This window comes from Nuphar pumila, chromosome 13 (genome assembly GCF_984573655.1).
Source record: "Nuphar pumila chromosome 13, dmNupPumi1.hap1.1, whole genome shotgun sequence".
In the NCBI taxonomy this organism is placed as follows: domain Eukaryota; kingdom Viridiplantae; phylum Streptophyta; class Magnoliopsida; order Nymphaeales; family Nymphaeaceae; genus Nuphar; species Nuphar pumila.
This window is the reverse complement of record NC_143261.1, coordinates 86,452,196-86,474,115: the sequence shown is the minus strand read 5'-3', so window position 1 is coordinate 86,474,115 and position 21,920 is coordinate 86,452,196. Positions and strand designations below refer to the sequence as shown.

Sequence of the window (21,920 nt, the reverse complement as noted above, 5' to 3'; positions counted from 1 at the left end):
TGACTGAGACAGAACTGAACCAACCCAGCTAGAATAGATTGGGTCCAGTTCAGTTGCACCAAACTGGGTATGGATCTGCATCACTTAGTGAACGAATCCGATATGGGATTCAGAGAGTTCAATGGAGTCTGAACTCAAACTCAATTGGATTCGAACTAGGTTCAGTAAACCCAGTGTTTTAAACTCAGACCGAGCCCAATCTGACCTAGGCTTAATCAGGTCAGATCGTAGTCAATTAAAATAACTAAATTACCCTTGTATGTGTGACCCGATATCAAATTAATAAAATGATCATAACTTTGTACCCTAAACTCAGAATTAAGTAAGGTTTAGTGTGTTGGATTCGTGTTGTAGAGAAGAATATGTATGTCCTATGATTGTGATCAAACTAAGGGCACAAAAATCGAGGTCTGACAGATTATCTCAAGAAGAGTATTTTAGTAATTTTGATAAAATATAAAGAATCATGTTTATTAATATGAACATACTTATGTAATGATCATATGAGAGACTCTACCGTATACTAGAGTTTAGCTTTTGCATTTGAGGTAAGAAAAATTATAAGCATTTTAGTTAATAATATATTGTATAAGGACACCTTTCTTGTGATTATAGAATGAATGCATGTGAATTAGCCTTGATACCATAAATGATTTCATGTATTTGTGATTCTTCAACATGAGTTGTATGTATAGAATTGTTATATTTTAGATGAAATGCATATTTGAGTTTGTAAAGGACTCAAAAATACATGCATGAGAATAGAGTCTTTGAGATGAGATTTTGAATCTCATACTAGTTACAATTATGCTATTGTGGCTTGAAATACCTTAACATGCTAAAACCTCATAAATTATCGAGAGGTGTCTTCCAAGCCTTCCACATGCCGCAAAGGGGTTTTGCGTAGTGGGATGGGGCTTAAGGCCGCTAGGCGTTAAAATTTCATGGGTGTAACCCTTTGCACAAGCTGAAGCATGGCGGCTCTAGAGGGGCAAGGGGTCACCCCTCAGAGTTTTACCAGGGCAATGATCGTAAAGTACGGTTCTTGAGGGCAGTTTCTCCGTATATATATATATATATATATATATAAAACCCTCCTTTCACATAATATGCCTCCTGATCGTCCCACCGAAGCTTTGAAGTGAAGTTTTATTATATTATTGTGACCTACAAGCTCCAAATTTAGTTTCCGAAATGCACATGATGCCTAACTTGAATTGCTTGATGCAGTTAGCTAAATAAGCTTGCCTTTAAAACCCTCTGAAGGCATGAACTTTCCGCATGCTCACCTTCATGGCTGATGAATCGATAAAAGCCTGGCTTCACAATTCCTTGGTTTCTCAGATTAAGAGATCCCCAAGCACGCCTTTGATCCATTGGACAAACACCACACGGACAGCACAAACGGTGTTTGTAATAGACGTGTCATGTCCCATACACCATTGATAAAAAATATCAGTAGGAAACAAAGTGGTCTCTTTTCAAACACGGGACAGGTTTCAGGAAATTTAGACTGGATGTTTTCCATTGCAGTCGGAGACTGTTTCACATGACAGAAACGAACGCGCCATCACTGTTTAATAACATTGGTAAATGCCGATTATGATTGGAACCGCTTAGACCCAAGTGTCATTTCCCGAATAAATCTAGATTACAAGATAATCTAACCAGATCTGGATCCGTGAATACTTGTACCAGTTTTACTTTGAAAACACAACCATTTTACATGAACAGATTTATCCGGTGCAGCAGCTAAACACAACCAGTTAAATGGGTTACATATAACCCAAACGTGAACTGCTCCCTTTGTAGAATACAGGAAATGGACCGATACTAAGCTCCAACTCCAAGTCCATGCAATGTGGACGAAATATCATCCAAGGCCTGATCCAGGGTTAGCGTAGTTGGTAGGGGCCTCAGCAGTCAAACAGGCAGACGGGGTTCGATTCCCAAGGGTGTTAACCCCCTTGGAGAAGCCGAAGCCGGTGGCTCCTTGGGGTCGAGGGGTGCAACTGGGTTTACACCCATTTGGGGTGGTTTCCCCATCCATATGGAAAAAAAACCATCCATGGCCAGTATATGTCCTACAGCAATGAAGATCTGTAGGCCTGTAAATAGGCCAGACTAGGTTCAATCGAAAACAATGTAGATCCATGTCTCAGCAACAAGGACCTGTAGTCAGTTCTGACTCGTTTGGGGTGGTTTCCCCATCCATGGCCAGTATATGTCCTACAGCAATGAAGATCTGTAGGCCTGTAAATAGGCCAGACTAGGTTCAATCGAAAACAATGTAGATCCATGTCTCAGCAACAAGGACATGTAGTCAGTTCTGACTCGTTAAGAAATTACAACTGGATTCGACGGAGAATGATCAGGATTCAAATCCATTAGCTGGTTAAGTGGGCACGCCTAACGCCCTAAAAAAGAACAAAATAGGGATGGTGGAATGTCATCAATAATGTCATAGATATTCCACAACCCAACCACCCCACAACACCCCCCCCCCCCAAAAAAAAATAACAAAACCATTAGCAGAAACTAGACAGAGGGGGGGGGGGGGCATCTAAGTCTTGATTCTCTAAAACTTGACATTGGCTTCATCCACAGACGATTGTTTCCTCTTCTTGGACAGCTTCCCAACCCCATCTACACCATCACCAAACTGAGCAGCTGTGCGAGCTCGCAATTCTTCCAGACTCTCACCTTCCTTGGCTCGTTCTATAACCTGAGAATGCATTGGAAAGTTAGCTCTCTCCAAAAGAGCACACATGGGAGACAAAAAAAATGGACAGAACCCTCAGGACAAGGAACTAAGAGTGCAAGTCTATCGATGCAAATCTTCATGAATGTACAACTAAGACGATTCCCACAGCTACCAATATTGTGATATTTTTTCGTTGGAGACCTCACATAAAATGTGTGCCCGAAAAACACTGTTTAGAACTTTTGTCATTGTCTAGTACCAAGTCACGTATGACATGCACACATATGTGACAACGTTGTGCTTGCCTGCACTACAAAGCCGTATCATAAATCTTTGGAGCCTTCAGAAAATAGGACAAACTTTAGAAATACAGCAGTCAAAGGTTGTGCACAGCATAGACCAGACGAGGTAGGAACTCATGCAAAATGTGTCAAGGAGGTGGACATGTAGTACGTGAATGTTTATGACTCTCCATTGATGTGTGCAGTTCATGCATTATTGCATCATGTCTAAACCTTACCAGATGGCGACCATACAAATGGGAGCTTGAGAGTGCATCAAATGCAGCTTGAGCCTCCTGTTTGGTCATATACTCGACAAAAGCAAAGCCCCTGTGGCTCCCATCGAACTTCTTTGGCAACCGTAATTGTTTAATCTGATAATTGCTTGAAATGTTAGTCAACAATGCATATGGAAGAACATGAACATTTAAAGAGCAGTGAGTAATCGAGCAGGCTACAAAGTCCAGTGTAACAAGAAATAGTGTGATGTATCATATACAAATGTCCATGACAATAAAGATGAACAATGAAGAAAGAAACAATGTCGATGAACATGATGATTCTCTAATACAGAAACAGTTTTGCAATATGCTCCAGTTAGTATCTTATGATGATTAGTTCTTTAGGACTAGCAAGCCAATTCCTAATGCTTCAAATTAATATTTTTCTTATGCCAACTCATCTTCACCATCCAATAATTAGGGATAGGTCAGAAAATCATGAAAACCCCATCTTTTCTTAAAAGCAGACAAGACAATTTGTTCCAGTTCAGATTGTTTTATGTCTACAATTAATTCAATCAACAAACTGCGGTGACTGAGGAAAATCTGAATGGGAAACAATAACATGCATTATTTAATGCTTTACTCATCATTTCAGCTCTAACACCTGAAAGAATGTTCTGTGAACGTCAACCGGTCAAGCCAGGTATAGGTATCTATACCACAGAAACACACAAGATGATGGAAAATTTATTTATATTTTAAACTATTATTATCCTTGATGCAGTTGCTAAATCCGAGCAATTTCCACTTGAGTGTAAGCGCAGTTTGTATCAGGTTTGGACCAAATAGCCGACTTCGATCTGGTTCCTACACAGAACCTATATCACATGGATACGGCTATTTTTATGTAGTTTCCAGTATGCCTGGTATATAAAGGGATATGGAACGGCTGTCAAAATGGAGTATCAACCAACTCTGGCTGGGTGTTCATAACTATCTCATCTTCAATAAAACTAATGTCACCAGATGCACAAAATAATTTGCACATATCAAATCTTTTAATAGACATGCAACCATTATTTGAAAATCAACAAAGGAAACATCACATGGGGGAACACTCTTTAGAATATTGAAATTTTACTTAGAAAATATTTAAATGTTTCACGTTTCTTTAGATCTAGTATTTAAGCCCCCAAAGTTTACAAAGTATCTTGATTTTTTAAGTATCTAGACTTTGTTAAAAGTAGCAGGAATATGCTTATGAGGTATTGAGAGGACCACACCTTTATGATAGGGTGTAAAGCCTCTCAGAGAGGCACCTGCCTCATTGGGTAAGAGGTGTAAGTTTCACATATGTATCAGAGTGGAAGCCTTTGAAAATTGCTCATGAACAAAGCACAAAAGGCTCGCCTATTGCACAACAAATCCAAACTTTTAAAACACCGGTTGTTAGTAAAAAGTGGATATATATTAGGAATTTAGAAAAAACTGCAATGCAAGATCAAAGTAAATATGAAGTATATAAAGGGGATGACTTGTAGCATGGGCTTGAATATTTCCCCATTATCCAAAATTCAAGTTTGCTGGGAAAGAAGATGTTCTCAAATAAAGAAAAGGTTTCAATGTCGGCTAAAATCCATTACTAATGAAGAGCAGTGGGTAGTCTTAAGGCTAAGAGTGTGGTAAACACCTACTAGGTTAAACTTTTGATACAGTTGATTTCTATGTCACATGGGTACGGGTGTGGGTAAGGAGGGTAATGACATGGCAAGTTCAAAAAATGTGGGTACGGGGACACGGTTATGTGTGTGTGTGTGAGAGAGAGAGAGTGGGTAACACTTTTAAATGAAAGAAAAGAAACAAGGGGTAAAATGATTTTTTTAAATAAGGGGGTGGGTTGAAATTTGTTTCTTTTATTTTCAAGGGAAGGGGGTACTCTCTCTCTCTCTCTCTCTCTCTCTCTCTCTCTCTCTCTCTCTCTCTCTCTCTCTCTCTCTCTCTCTCTCTCTATATATATATATATATATATATATATATATATATATATACACACACACACACACACATGAAGAAGGAGAACGAGCAAGATAAGAAGATGAAGAAGCAAGGAGGTAGGTACCTCCATCTCTTTTATTTCCTACTCTTTTTGTTTCTCTTTTTCTTCCCCTCCTCCCGCTGGCTAGGGTGGAGACAGGGAAGACAAAATAGCAAAGAAAAGAGAGAGAGAGAGAAAAGGGGAAACCAGAATCAAGAGAGGGAAATAGAGAGAGGAGGGAAACAAGAGAGAGAAAGAGGAAAGTCAAGACGAGACCAAAGAGAGAGAAAGGGGGGAGGTCGAGAAAGAAGGACGATGAGAGTGAGAGACCCGAACCAAGGTAAAACCATTAAAAAAATTAGTTTAGGTTGGGTTTGTGTTGGACCCGACCCGAAGTAGTGCCACCGAACCCAGGAGTACCCACACTGGGTCCGGTACCCGCACCCATGTCATCATGTGTCGACACGGGTATGACGACCAAAATGTCATGTTTATGTTACATAAGTCGATTTTAAATAAAATCGACTTATCAAAGTAGCGCTCTGTAATGAAATGGTCGTCTTCCACGAATGAACTTGAATCTCTTAAAAGGAAGTATCTAAAAGATACTTTAGACAATACCCATAAAAGGGTATAGATGGAAAAAACACTAAATAAATAACACACTTTATTTATGAGAACAAATGCTTAAAAAACATTGGAGAGCACACATTACATAAGGGGATGCACCCCTATTTATACAAGAGAAAGGAGGAGAGCTCATCTCTAGCCGTTGGAACTAGTCCAATGGCTAGAATTCTAGCCGTTGGACTAGTTCCAACGGCTAGAGCTTTGGTCAAGTTTCAATCAGAACTTGACCAAAACATTATTATCTAGTTCAATTTGAACTAGATAAAAAACAAGATAAAAATAGAAAAAAATAGAAATAGAAAAGTATATAATAATATAATAATATTATTATTATAATATAAATGTGTATTTTACATTTTAACACGCTCCCCCCCTTTTTGGTTTGTTTTGTCACATCTAACACCACAGATGTGATCTACATGTTTTATTGAGTGAGAGCCAGCTTTTTTATCATCGGAATCCAATCTGTATACAGGTTTCTTTCGACAATCCATAAAACAACGATTATGAATGTATCAATTTAATCTAACTCATAAAAACATGTTTTTCTAATGAAAAAACATGACCCAAGAGTCAATTCCTACTAAATCAAGCATGTTGAACACATCTATGAGGCTAGATTAAGTCAAAACAACTCACATGATGAGATTCAAACTCAATTGTAGGTAAAATCGATTGTAGCAAATACAAATCCATACATACCATATCAAACAAATATTCTTACATGACACACAATTGTGGCAAGCAACTCTTTGCATAAATGCTATTCATCATTAACAATGTGCAAACAGGCGAATGACATGGACACTCTGTTTAGGATTGTGAATCTAACAATTAATTGTGTGATATCATGCCAGACATCAACCTAAAAAAAGACAAAAAACAAAGGAAACCAAATAATAACCCAGAATATTGTTCAAAAACCCAGAATATGTCTTCATAGACAGTGACAAATGAACCATATTGCTATAAACATGGTTCACGTCAAGAATTAGCAACATCTATCACAAACATATTCTTTTGCAGCTGCATTTTTATTCCACCATATGATTTGAATATGCATTAGCAGTTTGATAAGATCATAAGGTATATGGTTATATCAAGCATAGATCCATGAACATTACCTGTCCAAATGGACTAAACAGTTGTTTCAAATCCTTCTGTGTTGCCCCAAAGGCAACATTTCTCACAATTAATTTTGTTGAACTCTTATCCTTCTCTGCCTTTGAGGACACTGTTCCATCACTTGTACCTTTTTTGCCATGACAAAGTTCCAACTTTAATGCATGCCCTTCTAAAATAGTTCCCTGTAACATGCAAAGTTATTATTTTTCCAACAAAAACATGCCCCAATAACCAGAAGATGGTACTGGATTCATAGTCAAAGCTAATACAAGCAGAGTTAAAATTGCTATTCTCAAGGTACTCTCCACAAGGAAATAGTTCCAATGCTCTTAAGAATTGTTTTCTAGGGAAAATTATGGAAAAATTTCATGTGAAGTATGAAAAAAGTTTGGCAAAAATCATGATTTTATTGCTAATTCAGAACAAATCACATTACTAATGAAATGAATACTTCGCATTATTGTCCACATGCTTCATGTGTAGTTAGAACGTCAGGAAACAATTCCATTAAATCAATGTATCAGCAATATTCCTGACATAGGTACCAAGTAGAATTAGCTAAAAGGCTAATGTGGCTAAAAAGGAACCCATTTTACAGACAGACAAATATATATACCTGTAAATCAGTGCATGATGTCTTTGCAGTATCCAATGAATCAAACTCCATGAAACCAAATCCCCTTGAGAGATTCTTTCCATTTTTTACATGCTTCTTTATCTACAACGTTCAATAGCAAAATCCATGTTAAGGAAGAAAAGCTCAAAAAACATCATAGAATTCACTGATATAGTGGTATGTTACCTTAACACTTAGGATACTTCCAGCCTTCAAGTTTTCAGTGAAATGCTTCCTAAGAGACTCTTCAGAAGTAGCAAAATTTAGGTTCTTCACGAAAACTGAACGAGACTGCAATCATATAAATGAGAAAAAGTTCAAAATAGAAACAACCAATATATATATATATATATTACAAGTGGCTGGTAGGGGTCGACCCCCGCTAAAATGGGTGGGTCCAAACCCGGATCCGACTAATTGATGCAGGTATTGGATCCAGATTCGAGTCCAACTGGATTTTTTATAAGAAAACCCATACTCAGATCCGATAAGAATTACATAAACCAGACCAGGTCCATAACTGGTAAAATAATATTTTTTAAGCTTTTTACATTGAAAAAATACAGATCGTAATCAGAACTTGGGTCGGACCTGGTTTTGGTATAAAATTTAATAAACCATACGTGACCCATTTAATAATTGGAACTCATGGGTCCGACCTGGATAGTTAATCGGACCTCCTTTTTTGTAACCAAACCCTGACCCTATAGGATCCGGTATGGATTGGATTCAGGTCATTCGATCCATTGACACCCCTCGCGGCTGGACCACCGGAGATACAATCTAACCGAGAAATCATAGGTGCAAGCTGTTTATATCAATCTGACACCATAGATATGTTCAGCGCAGTCAATTTGTTAGGAATTGACGCTTGGATTGTGATTTCTTGACCAAACAAAAAACCTTTCTCTAAGTCAAGAAATTTTGGTGCATTATGACCGTCAATTTTTTAATCGACGGAAAAAGATATGCTCACATTGGAATCTGCTGACTGGATCACTGATTCACACTAAACAAACCATGTAAATCATGTCTACAGGGTTCGATTTGCAAAAAAAGAAAAAAATGAAGTTGTTTGTACATATAAAAGACTGTAGAAAATATGTTATGCATGACAGCATGTGCCTGTGTGAAGTTAGGATCCACATCTAATGAGTCCGATTTAATATAGTTCAAGAAAGTAGATTCTTCTCTCTTTGGAAAAAAAAACAATTGGATCCGGGTTGAACTATACAAAAAAGTGCAATTATGCTACATTTTAGAAAATGCTTAATATGAAGTTATAGACTGTCAATTATGAACTAAAATTCTAAAAATTTGTTAAAAGTGTCTAGTTAACAAATAACGAGGGTCAAATGAGATAGCTGGATGGTTAGGTTGCATGCCATAAACGAGGGATCTTAGGTTCGAATCCAATGGGAGTTAACCCTCATATTTTCTATAAAAAAAATGATCAACGAATATATAGATATGTCACATGGGTGCATCAGGGAGCCTGATGCATCCATGTTGGGTGTGGCAGGTACCACCCGTGCACCAGGTGCATCCTGGGCCGAGTCAAATCCAGACCAGTCACCACTGACCCGAAATACGGAATTTTTTTTAGAGGAAGAGGAGAAAGAGGCAGAGGAGGAAAGAAGAGGGGAAGGAGGAGAAAGAGGTGGAGGAAAGGAGAAGAGGAAGAGGGAAAGAAGGAAAAAGAGGCAGAGTAAGAAGATAAGCAAGAGGAGGAGGAAGAGCATAGTCACAAATATTGGTGATATTTTCAAAGTATCATGACATTATCGCTGTAAATTCAGCAAACGATAATATAGGTAAAATATCATGATATTTTGAATCACCAATTTGATAATATTGAGATATTATCACGAGAATATCATGATATTATCAATTAGTGTTACTGTTTTTATTTATTTTTATATTTTAAATATATTTTCTTCTTTCTTTTACATTTTTTACTTATTTCTTTTATTATTTATGTATTCATGTCTAAAAATGATATTTTCCTATTTTTGTTATTTTTTATAGCTTTTAAGCCCCGAGATTTATCACCAAACCTATAAGATCGCGAGAAATAGCCTCATCAAGATATAGTTGATAATGATATTTGTTAGTATGAAGAAGAAAGACAAAATGAGAAAGAGAGAGAGGCGTACTCTGTTATTCGGTTGTTCTTATTCATCATCTTCCTGAGAGAGAGAGAGAGAGAGGCGAAACCCTTTTGACTGCCCCTCTCACCTCTTCCCCTCTTTCGTTCCCAAAAAACACAAAATACATGGGTTTGTATTTTAATCAAATCCAAACCAATATATATAGTGTACCCCCGCCCCTACATTTTTTTTAAATTGTCGTGTCAGACTGTCAAACCCACGTCCGTGCCAGAACTTACACCTTGTACCCATGTGACATAGATAGTAGTTAATAACTTAATAGCATACACTTTGATGTCGAGCTTAGAGTATACATTCATTGGATCATAAAATGTTTAAAATTGATCAAGTTCAAAACTCAATTGACCCATACCCAAGAATACCCAGTTCTAGTACAGGTACAACCCTAGTAGGGAGCCTGTTAGAAATACCAATTTAACATGGATCAAAACATCACAATGGCAGATAGTCCCTAAAACTATCAAAGAAAGGCCATAAATTTGGTTGACAGGGTATCCAAGATTCCAAATATACTCACTTGAAGAATGGACTTTGACCTTTGGGGCTATGTTACATAGGTGTGAATGCGGATGTGAGTGTGGATACGGGTGCAGATGCGACACTTAAGAAAAACTTGAGTGTGGGGGTGTGGGGAGGGTATATATAATTCTTAATAGTTTTAAGTTAACACTACGTGTATGTGTGCATTTATGTATTTATATATATGATATAGATAAAATTGGACTTGGTTAGGGTTAAATGAATATAATTCTTAATAGTTTTAAGTTAAAAACCAGTGGTGTGAGATTGAGAGAAAAGTCACCCTCAACATCATGCATGTTTTATGTGAAAACAGCATCTTGTTATTTGCCAAGGATCACATAACTGATTATGGAGACCATGGATTGCAACAAAATTTTCTAAACCTGTATCAGGGCTTTCCATCAATATGTAATATCTAGTTTTGATAGCCTCCACATAAAAGGAAAGATCTTTATATCCCAATAGAAAATGGAAAAGTCTGCTGGTGTGATTTTGGATACACTCTATGTTACCGGGGTATGAATAATCAGGCCATGTACCCGTGGGTACCTGGTGCGGCATGGGTACATGGGCCCACGGGTCGGGTCGGGTCCAACTAAGACCCAACCCAAAACTCATTCTCGCTTTTTTTCTGTCAAACCTCGCCTTCCCACCCTCAGCAAGAGAGAGAGAGAGAGAGAGAGCTCCGATGAGAGGAAAGAATGAGAGAGAGAGAGAGAGAGAAGTACCTACCTCCTCCTCCATCTTCTTTGTCTTCTCCTTGTTCTTCTTCTTCGTACCGAAAGAGAGAGAGAGGGACAGTGGGGCTGGGGTTGGTCTTCTTCATCGAACGAGTGAGGCAGGGGGTTCTCGATAATACCCCTTATCTCTCTTTTAAAAGGAAAAAAAGAGGGGTATTTTTGAGAACTGTCCTGCCCCCTCATAAAGGAAAAAAGGGTGGGAGCAAGGGGTTCTTGAAAATACCCCCTCTCTCTTTCTCTCTTTAGAAGGAAAGGAGAGGGATAATTTCAAGAACCTGCCACCTTCATAAATGAAAAAGGTAGGTAGAGGTAGGGCTCCCTGAAAAACTTTTCATTTCCCCTCATTTTTTTTTAAATTACACAAATACAAAAACTATGGTTTTTAAATTTGCATTCCCCTCTTTTTTTCGAAAATTACATATAGACCTTAATATGGATCCACATATGATCCAGACCCAAACCTTATATATATAGCTGTGTCCCCGTACCCTTATTTTTTGAAATCGCCGTGTCGTACCCTCCGTACCCATACCCAGGTGACATAGGAAGGATGATCACAAGCTAAACTACCTACATATAAAGATGGGTGTCATAGTTGGACATGAGTACCATGTATCAGACCCTCCAGAAAACTCACTAACCAGAGAAGTAAAAAATTGTGTTCAGACGTGTAGCTTAAATGTGTAATCAATACAATAAACACATGATCCATGATATAGAAATTTTCCAACACAAGTAGTATTTCAATAATTAAGTGCTTTTAATAATTTTCTCTTTTATCAACTCTTTGGGTGGAAGTAATAAAGAAATGTAGGGAAGATTGATCCATAGAGGAGCAAACTTGAGAGCTTAGATTAAGAGATGGGGCAACAGCTGGGTATAAGGACAGAGGTAGCAGTGAGGACCACTAGCAGCTCATTTGACTGCAAAGTAACATGCAATATCTCCATAACTAGGCTTCGTGTATGGACACCATTTCCTTGAAAACTCCAGCATCTTATTTGCCTTGACTTGCACAAATGAAGATTATAGATGGATTAAAAAATTTATTTGGGCTTATTTCATTCCTATGCCTAGCCACCTTTTTATTCTAGTGCTCTTTTATCCATTCCAGTTACCACCTTACACCCTCCTATGAATCATTTAATCACTTTTAAGGAATTGCTTTTGATCAGCAAGAGGTGAGGTAAAAAGACTTTACCCAAGCTTTCCCCCAGCTTAACTAAAAAAGAAGCATGAACGAGAGAGAGTGGGTGAAGTGGCAAACCTCAAGCCTATCAGGATCAATATCCTCAGATAGTTCTATGAATTTTTGTTCTAGCACCATTCTTTTATCTTTTTCACCAACAGTACTGTTCGGCTGCCCAGCACCTGCCGCATGAATTGAGCAAAGAATATTGTCTGGGGCCCATTCCAAGTACAATGGAACATCTCTGAAATCAAGAAAGAAGTTAAGCTCCTTCACTGTTTCCTCCAAAGAGAATAATAGTTAATATACAAACATCTCCAAACAACATGCTAGCTAAAGTTTTTTTCAGTTATGCAGAAATGATCAGAATATACCATATTCTGAAAATAACTCCAAGCCTGACCCTGGAACTCTTTAAATTGATAACGTTGAAGAGTAACAATTCAAAACAAAAATAAAGAGGGGAAACGGAAGAATACTTGTAGCGCTTATATGCAAGTCCCTTGAAAGCTGCCCGAGCTTCAGCAGATTCAAGAAAAATAACCTGAAATTTTTCATGAGGAAAAAACTTTTAAGAGTTGACAAAAGTTGGCATGCTGTCAAAATATTCATAGGAACCATAAATGATGAGAAGAACATACCTATTATAGAGAACTTCATCAGCAAAAGGATAACCATTGAATGAGAAAAAAGAGGCAAACATTTCCACATGAAATATAATAAAGACAAGGTTCCATCTATATCTAAATTACTTGAAAGCAATGAGAAGAACATGAAAACCAAGTCCTTAGTGTACTACTCTTAAAGGAAAAGGAAAATAAGAAAAATATATTATAAAGAAAAGTACAAAGTCTTTGTAACAAACAAACAAGCATCAAACACCCAAAAGGGCCACCGAATAGTATTACATTTGTTTTTAAAGGCAAGCTGGGGTTAGGCAGACTCCCGCCAGTTATAATTCAATGTACCACTGGGGCTTTTAAACCTGCAACATTGCACCACAGGGAGACGAGCACTGACAGCTTCTACCAACCACGTGGAGCCCCGGTGGTGGTGGTCAGTAATACTAACCACCAACTAGTATTACATACCAACTACCAAAAAGAGAAAAGACAATTGAAAGTCGTTCCCAACAATAACTGATCACATTGGATCAACCAGCAATTTCAAAACACTGCATCATTTATGAACATTACTAATGTACATCATAAAGTCAACCATCAGGAGCAATTAGGTTAATAGGCAATAGCAAAAGCCGCATGAAAAATGTGTGTGCATGTGTGCTGACACGGGTGTTTAAAGGCATGTCACCAAGGCATGCCCAAGTGAGGAAGAATATCAACTAGGTACGGTTTTGTGAATAGCAACACATTTGGCCAACCACTTTTAAAAAGAAAGACCGGAGAACATAAATAACCATTATCCATTTCTCAGCAGCCCTTTTCCTTTTCTGAATAACCATTTGCCAGTAGTCATGCTATCTCTTTTAGGGCATGTTTGCAATGCCCTGTCCTGTGATTGTAAATCACAATCACAACACTTTCTCAAGGTTAGTGAAACATGAGAAAAGTACAAGTTGTGATTGTGATTGCCAGCTGTGAGTATTTTAGTCTTGAATCTTGTGAAAGTTGGTCACAAGATTGACCTTGTGACCAACAACCACAGCTTCTACCTGCTCAACTGTGATTGTTCACCTCACCTGTGACCAAAGCAAACATGCCCTTAGGCTCAAACAAATGAAGGACAAAATTACATCCAACTTATTGATACTGATTCGTTGAAGGTAGAATATCTGTAAGATGATAGTCAATAAATTAAGTTCAAGACTAGTAAACACCATTGACCAATTGACATTTTGGTCAATGATTTTCTCAGTATAGAGATAACAAGGCACGACTCTTATGCAGTTTCCAACTGCACACTGCATTAGCAAACCCCTCAAAGGAAGATGTATTATAGAAAGGAAACTTCAAAACGAAAGTCACATGGCTAATCACTTCCAAGTAGACTTTTACACATGATATTTTGTGAGCGCTATTAAATCAGTCAGTAGTAGACACATAAGCAGTATTCAAGATCTTGGAGAGATGTTTGGCATCTGTTCTCTCTATCATGAACTATTTCACTAACTAGGCTGAACAGAAATTTCAATTCAATACAAATTGCAAAACACTTAGTGGGCTGGGCCACTGAGAGGTTAACAATGACACCTGGTGGGAAACAGTATCTTCTATCAAAATATTTGAAGATTTGTCTGGAAATCATAATTCTAAATCAACAACATTAACAGAGTACTATCATTAACAGAACAAGACTACTCACTAGATTGCAGTGTAGCTTTTATATCTAAATGTTATGTGGAGTTTTGACCTCGTGATTTCATTTTACTGATGATTAGCATATCAAACATGCTGCTATTAGTAAGACTTTTCTTTAACTATGCTTTATTTTGATATGATCATGAAAACAGACAGCAGGTGTTTGCCATGTAGTTTCTCTAGATATGTTCATGGAATATCTTTCTTGAAATACAAATCTTTGAGGTAGTTTACCCCATGATGAATCATATGATTGTAAATGATTAACCAAGACCACCATTTATTATCCAGTTCATACACACCGTCTTAAAAAAAGGAAACGATGTACAATTAGAGCCTTAAAAGAAAGGGTGTAAAATACCAGGGCTAATGTTTTTGTTGGAGGGAGAATGACTTTGTCCAAACTCCCAAATCTCCCAAACATCTTCAGTAGTTCACCCTCTGTGGAACCATAAGGTAAATTCTTAACAAGAAGCACGCGGTTACTTCTTCTCAGATTTTCAGTCCCTCCAGAAGCAAGTTCCTCTAAAGCAGCCACATTCACTCCTGCAGCTGTTAATGATTTCTTTGTCTCAGCAATAACATGAGTTTCGCCCAAAGTAATACGAACTGCAAGATCATCTGCTTCTGGGTTCAGAAATTCGCTTTTGCTAACACCATATCTCCGTGCTATGTTTTCAACAACCTGTGACAGAGCATGCACATAAGGTGGTATTTATTCACAAGTACAAAAAATAGTGTATAGACACTATCAAACCAAAAGTAGGACAAACTGACATCTTTGAGAACCAGAGAATCTAAACAATGGTTATTGGTAAAAGATATGCTCAGAAACGATTAACAAAAACATTTGGCAACATGACCTAGAAGTCCCACTGTCCAAGTAGGCAATATTTCCCAATGATTACAAGAAGGTAGAGCATTGACCAATGGTAACTAACACAAAATTAAAAAAAATAGATACAAGGAAAAAAGAAATTATGGCTCACAGAGAAAATACCAATCAATTCATCACTGTGGACTTTAAAAAACATAAGAATATGCAATCATGGCCCCAGTTCCAGATCTGGAAAGGATGGTTCATACCCATGTAATGCACTTTAAAAATGGAAAGCCAAAGATATCAGACAACATGAGATAACATGTTCAATGCATGGTACCTCAATGCAAAGTTGTGGAAGTAGCTTTTCTTCTTAACATTAAAGTGCACTTCAGCTTACTGACCAACAGCCTTTACATGAATTAATTGTTTCTGGCACAGAATTTAGCCATTTCCAACGGAAAAGTACAATTAGCCTCAAGAATAATTTTACACTCCCCAAACAAGCTCAAATTGTATTTTTCTGCAATTATAACATGTTACTGTTTTGGTAACTTTCCAAAACCGTTACAGTTTTATAAGATGTATAACAGGGACTACGTGAAGTATACAAAATCTAATAAATTAGACACTTAGGTTTAAAGACAAAACTCACAGTATCTTGGCGCATGAACAAAGAGTTCCATGCTCGTGTATTGCCACTAGCTTCAGATGCCTTCCTCTGTTCCTCCTTTTGCTGCCTAAACTTGACTGAAGTTTTCCCAAAAGCATTATCATCCCTAGACATTTCGTGCAACAAAAAATAGTATAGTTGGGCTTGGACATCCAATCAATAAACAATTTATTTCTAAAATTTTAAAAGACCATGATCTGAGATTCTTAAAGTTCAAACACTAAGGTGTATAATGCCTATGAGAGAGAAAGGAAACCATAAAAGTTTTAACTTTATAGTGCTATTTGACATTCTTAAGTTTGTTATTTTATCTATTTTGTTAATTTCAAATTTCAAAAAAGTTGTCTCCAAACAATGACTTATATTAAATTTATTTTACTTGTCCAAATTTTGGTTTTTGCAAAACTTACCCTAAGAAGAATCAAGATACTCAAAAATATGAATGGTGGAGATACTTACTGTAACTTTTCAGAAGGAATCTTCTGTTTTGCTGGCATAACATGTAATAATCGTCCTTGAAAAGTTGAATTATCCAGTTCTTCGAGTGCCCTTCAACAATTAAGAGGGAGGATTTAGGTTACAAACCTCTATCTTGATTAACAATTTAAGAATTGCCAAACAAAATAGAATGGAAGATTAAGCTACTGTGAAAAAACAGTGGAGGAATAAATCAAATATACATGAGAAAAGAGAAAGAAGAAACCAGAAAGTATTGAAAGGCATCCCACAATGAACATTAAAATGTTGAGGAAACATGAACACTTTGAGAAAGAAAAGAACAAAATGGGACAAATAAGTTTTACCAGTCTTCCTAATATATAAAATGGTGGGAAAAATATTTTATTATGGGTAGAATTGATCTAAGAACTTTGTGGATCAGTGAATGATATAGACGTGAACTCCCAAAGAAACTTGAGAGATGATAAATGGAAGTGTATAGGATACATATCAAGAGAAAACACACAACGCAATAAAGAATTTAAGAATGATATGCCAGAAACAGGACAAACCAGAGTTATTGACCATGCACAGCATAGTTATGCAGCATTTATTAGCAATAAGATTATACCAGAGAAATAGCCTCTGGAAGCATGGCAAGAAAGACGTCAAAGCCCTTAACTTCTCCAAGAGGAGTATTCCATGTCATCCACAACATCTTGCTAAAAATGAAAAAAGCACAATAGCTTAACACAGTTATAGGAAATAGTACTTGACTGCAGACTCTGGTAGTGTGTATAGCACATAGCCAAACCCTTTGGAGCGCTTTGTCTCTTTATCAAACACAAGGTGCACCTCTGAGATCTCTCCAAACTTGCCAAAATGCTCTAGCAAATCATCTTCACTAGTTTTCACATACAGATAAAAACCAATTAACAAATAATGGAGCCAATGAATTATGACTAAATTGCACAAGTTGAATGATTGCATAGATTGAACCAAGCAAGAAGAGTCAAAGAAAAAAGTGATCTCACATTGCTGTGTAAGGAAGGTTGCGAACAAATAGGCGCTTTGTGTCAAATGCCTCACCTTTCTCCGATGGGTTTAAGTCCAATGACTGAACAGTACCATCAATATTTTCTCTGTCTGCATCACCTGAAATATTGCCTTCATTCACTCTTTGTTGGTGACCATCTGTTTGGGTAACACGGCCTGCCTTTACATCTGACTGTGTATGATCACCACCACTAGCCCTCTCATCATGGGAGCCTTCCTCATCAGCGTCCGAATCTGACCAGTCTTTCTTGACTCTACTTCTAAAGTAATCCATGTCAGAAACAACTTCATCACGAACAATAACATCTGACTTCCTCTTGTGAGAGGTGTCAACAGACCCATTATTGACAGCATTACCCGATTTATTATCAGCATCACTGTCACCACCATTTAGTCGCACCTGCATCTGGATAGACTGCTTTTTGCTACCCTTGAAAGGCTGTCCTTCTTTGCCATTAACCTGAGAAATATTTTCAGCATTTCTGGCCAACAAGGTATCATTCGACCAAAGCTTTGACTTGGTGCGTGGTTGCATGATCTGGAGGAACTCTAGAAGCTGAGGATCAGCATTTTCTCCCTTGGAGTCCTTTAGATTTCTGCTGCCAGCTGTGTCCCGCTTTCCTTTATCATTCAAAACACTTGCATCCACAGCACTTTTTTTAGCGTCATCAACATCTTGGCCTCCATTCTTAAGGGAATGGCGACTCCATGGGCGAGGAGTATCCGGGTCACCAACTTTACGAGCCATCTAAAACAACAAAACCTCAGAGCTTAGACATGAAAAATCAGAAAAAAACTGATCAAAGCTCACAACGACTGATTGAAATTACTGCCTTATCTTGCATTTTTTACAGTTACAAACTCTTAGAGTCAAACAGCTTCGGACAACAATTTGAAACTAATGTGGAAACAAAATCCAATCTTCACCAAAGGTAACCAAGCATAATTACAAAAGACAACATTCATAAATTACTGGCAGAAGCAATCTGCAACAAGGCTCTCAAGTAATGTATCAGAAATCAAAATAACCAAAGCTTTTCTATTAACCATAAAAAGTATTATTTATTTAAAAATTTTACCATTACACACATAGTGCATTAGCTATGGGTGATTGCCAAAGAGACCTGCAAGCCTGGAAAAAGTCACCCTCACTACATAAATAGGCACACTTAAGTCAATAAACATATATACCAAATGGCTAGCTGAAGTACTATATTAAAGCATAAGGTTTTTTCATCAATTACCATATAATTTACACAAAATGCATAGAAATCTATAAGAGAAGACATCACAAAAGAAACCAATACTGAAAAGTTAAAACCCACCTCACAGACCAAATGAAGAATAAGGATTGCACTCAATCAACAAACTAGAAAATCCAGAAAAATTAGACTCCTACAAGCTCAATCCCAAGTAAAAGAAATATGAAAAGAAGGAAAATCAAACACCCACCTCGCATATAAGCTTGCTAGTATCCATAAACGCATTGTTGAAGTACTTCACGGCCTCGCCGGCCTCCCTCTCCGTCCGAAAGCCCACGAAGCCAAACTGTCGACTCTTGCCATATCTGTTTAGAAGAAAACCGGGACTAAAACTCTACGAATTGTGGTGAAAACAAGCACGGAAGAACCCCAAAAAGAGGAAGAAGAAGAAGCGCAAAGAGGGAAAGCAAGTTACGCAGTTCGCATAATCTTGGAGTCGGTGACCTCTCCCTTCTGAGAGAAGAACTCCCTGAGCCGATCCTCGGTGACGTGCTTGGGAAGATTCTTGACGCATATTCGCGACCTGAAAAAAAAAGAAAAAAAATCCAATTTTTTTCGATCCAACAAGAAGAAACTGAAGCAGAAAACAGACAAACAAAAATATTCAGCTCGACTTCGGAGAGGGGAAAGAAGAGACTCACATTCTTCACAGAGAATTTCGAGAAGACTATTCTGGAAAATGGAATAAGAAGGGATCTAACACCCGGTTTGAATCGGAAAAAAACTAGAGAGAGAGGCCGCGGTCGGTGTCTTAGAGGGAACGTTGGCTGCTGCGGCAGATCTTGCTGCATTCTGCATAGTTGAACATGGATCTGATCCAATTAGACTTAGGTCAGATTCGTTTCATTCAAGGGTGACCAGTGTCAACGGGTGGGGTTGCGGTTCTGCGTACTCTTGCGAGCTTAAGTAAGCACGGACTCAAGCCACGGGGTGTGAGCCAGCTCCGTTGTGCAACGCAAGCGTAAAGACGTTAGCATGACATGATTCAAAACAAGAAGCGGGTCCGGTAAGACCCGCAGTGGTCGGCAGACCGGACCCCGATGCGCGGGTAGGCAGGGAGCCCAGCTCCCTGCAAAAGAGCAGCAGAGTTCCCTGCCTGCGGGCAGTGGCAGAGGCAGGGAGCCCCGCTCCCTTCATGCCCGAACAGCAGAGGGGGGTAGGGGGCTCGGCCGCCCCCTTCCTGCAGGAGAAGAACAGAGACAGTGGCCGAGCCCCTGTCTGCCCTACAAAAGCAGAGACAACAGGAGAGGGGCCCAACCCCTCCCCTGCAACAGGGGGAACAGGGAGGGGCTCGGCCCCTCCACTGCGAAGGCAGGGAGGCAGGGAGGGATCCAGCCCCTCCGCTGCGCCAACGGGGCTAAAAGAAGACAGAGGCAGGGGGCGCCGGCCGGAGAAAAGCGAAGACAGGGGGCTCCGCCCCCCTGCCTGACGGAAAAGAGGGCAGAGGCACCAAAGGAAAACACAGGCAGGGGGGCGGAGCCCCCTGCCTGACGAAAAGAGGGCAGCAGCAGGGGGCTCCGCCCCCTGCCCGACCGAAAGAGAAAAAGAAGGAGAAGAAGAAGAGTAAGAAGAGAAGGGGGGTACCTGAGAACCGGCGAGGCGCAGCCGGTGTTGGTGCCACGGTGGCCGGAAAAAAGGAACGAGAGAGGGAGAAAACGACGCGGGGCGTCGACGAGGTCGGGAACGGAGGAGGCTGCCAGGATGCGGAACGCCTGAGAGCGAGGGCGGAGGGTTCGGGGGTTGCTCGCAGGGGGAGAGGTAACCGGAGAAGGGGTGGATGGCCGGAGCTCGGACGGGAGAGGAGAGACGGCGAAGAGGGACGAGGGCGAGCGGCTGCGGCGGAGGGAGAACCCTAACCCGCGCCCTCTCTTAAAAAGAGATCGGGGGGGGGGGGGGGGGGGGCGGTGTTTGCTGAGTACCCGGTTCGGATCCGGTCGGGTCCGACCCAAAAGCTAATTAAATTTTTTTATCATGGGTTTTACACCTATAGGGTCCGATTATGGTGATAAATAAGAAGACCGGATTAAGACCCTGGTCCGGACGCGAAGGTTCAATTAAAACATGGACTTGAGTACAGCTTGTGAAATTTTATACCAGACTCGGACCCGACCCGAGTTAATGTAAAAATGATAAAAAAAATATGGTTTATCAGGTATGGTTCGGGCTTGGTTCAAATAGTTCTTATCGATTTCGGGTAAGGTTTTTTTTATAGTTGACCCAATACCATATTCGAAAATCTGGTCCAAGTATGGTTCCACCTAGGTCCAAACCAAACCCAATCCCTTGACAATAGTACGTGAACCTTACTCAATAAAATAATATTTTTTACATCAAAAGTTATGGTTCTTAGTCGAAAGTCCAAACTCAAGTCGGGCCCGTGTTTGCTATAAAATTTTACAAACCATACCTAGCTCCATATATTAATGAAGCTCTTTGATTTTGACCCAAATTCTAATTGAAATTCCTTGCTCTTTGATTTTGACCCAAATTCTAATTGAAATTCCTTGTTTATCACCAAACCCTGACCCTATAATATTTAGGAGTGTTTTTTTTTCTATATGTGTGAGCATGAATTTAGGGTGTAAGCATGTCAGATAAGAGTCGAATCATGGTTCATACAAATTGTGTATTCAAAGTAATTGATCTAGACTTGGTCTAGGTAAGATCCATCGAAATGTGCTTAAATCAGGATCTAAATCATTAAATCTCATATTTGGACATGTATATAATAAAAATAAATAAAAAATGATTGTACTGAATGACAAATTTGACTTATTTTCCATAAAACTCCATAATTTGCCAAATTTGCTTGATAACCAATTTCGTGGGTTCTTGGCCTTTTTATCCTTACTTGTAACACTTTGAAATTTTAACCCTAAAAAAGTTCACAAAAATTATTTTCTTTTAAAGTCAACAGAAACAATTTTTTTCTTTGGGTTAAACATTCTGTGTAGGTTACACGAATAATCATCATAACTAAATTAAAATGTGAATGACATTCACTACTAAAATTAATTTAGTTTTAATAATTTAAATTTTATTAAAGTATTTTCAGTCTAAAATAACAATTAATATTTTTTTCTAAACTATCCTCAAAAAACAAAAGATTGACTCTT

At 38.7% G+C, this 21,920-nt stretch overlaps 1 protein-coding gene across 1 annotated transcript; it reads right to left on the bottom strand.

Annotated features, from left to right (window-relative positions):
- Positions 1-2,437: 2,437 nt before the first annotated feature.
- LOC149818991 (nucleotide/nucleic acid binding protein) lies at positions 2,438-20,686 on the bottom strand. The gene is made up of 16 exons (XM_089985666.1): positions 20,389-20,686; positions 19,446-19,596; positions 19,220-19,327; positions 18,995-19,109; positions 17,521-18,290; positions 17,259-17,390; positions 16,508-16,597; positions 16,031-16,154; positions 14,917-15,240; positions 12,717-12,781; positions 12,316-12,481; positions 7,802-7,906; positions 7,616-7,717; positions 6,999-7,181; positions 3,225-3,359; positions 2,438-2,725 (listed from the first exon to the last, which is right to left on the bottom strand). Coding segments are annotated over exons 2-16 (2,568 nt in total). The 5' UTR covers positions 19,448-19,596; positions 20,389-20,686; the 3' UTR covers positions 2,438-2,578.
- Between the last annotated feature and the right edge of the window lie 1,234 nt (positions 20,687-21,920).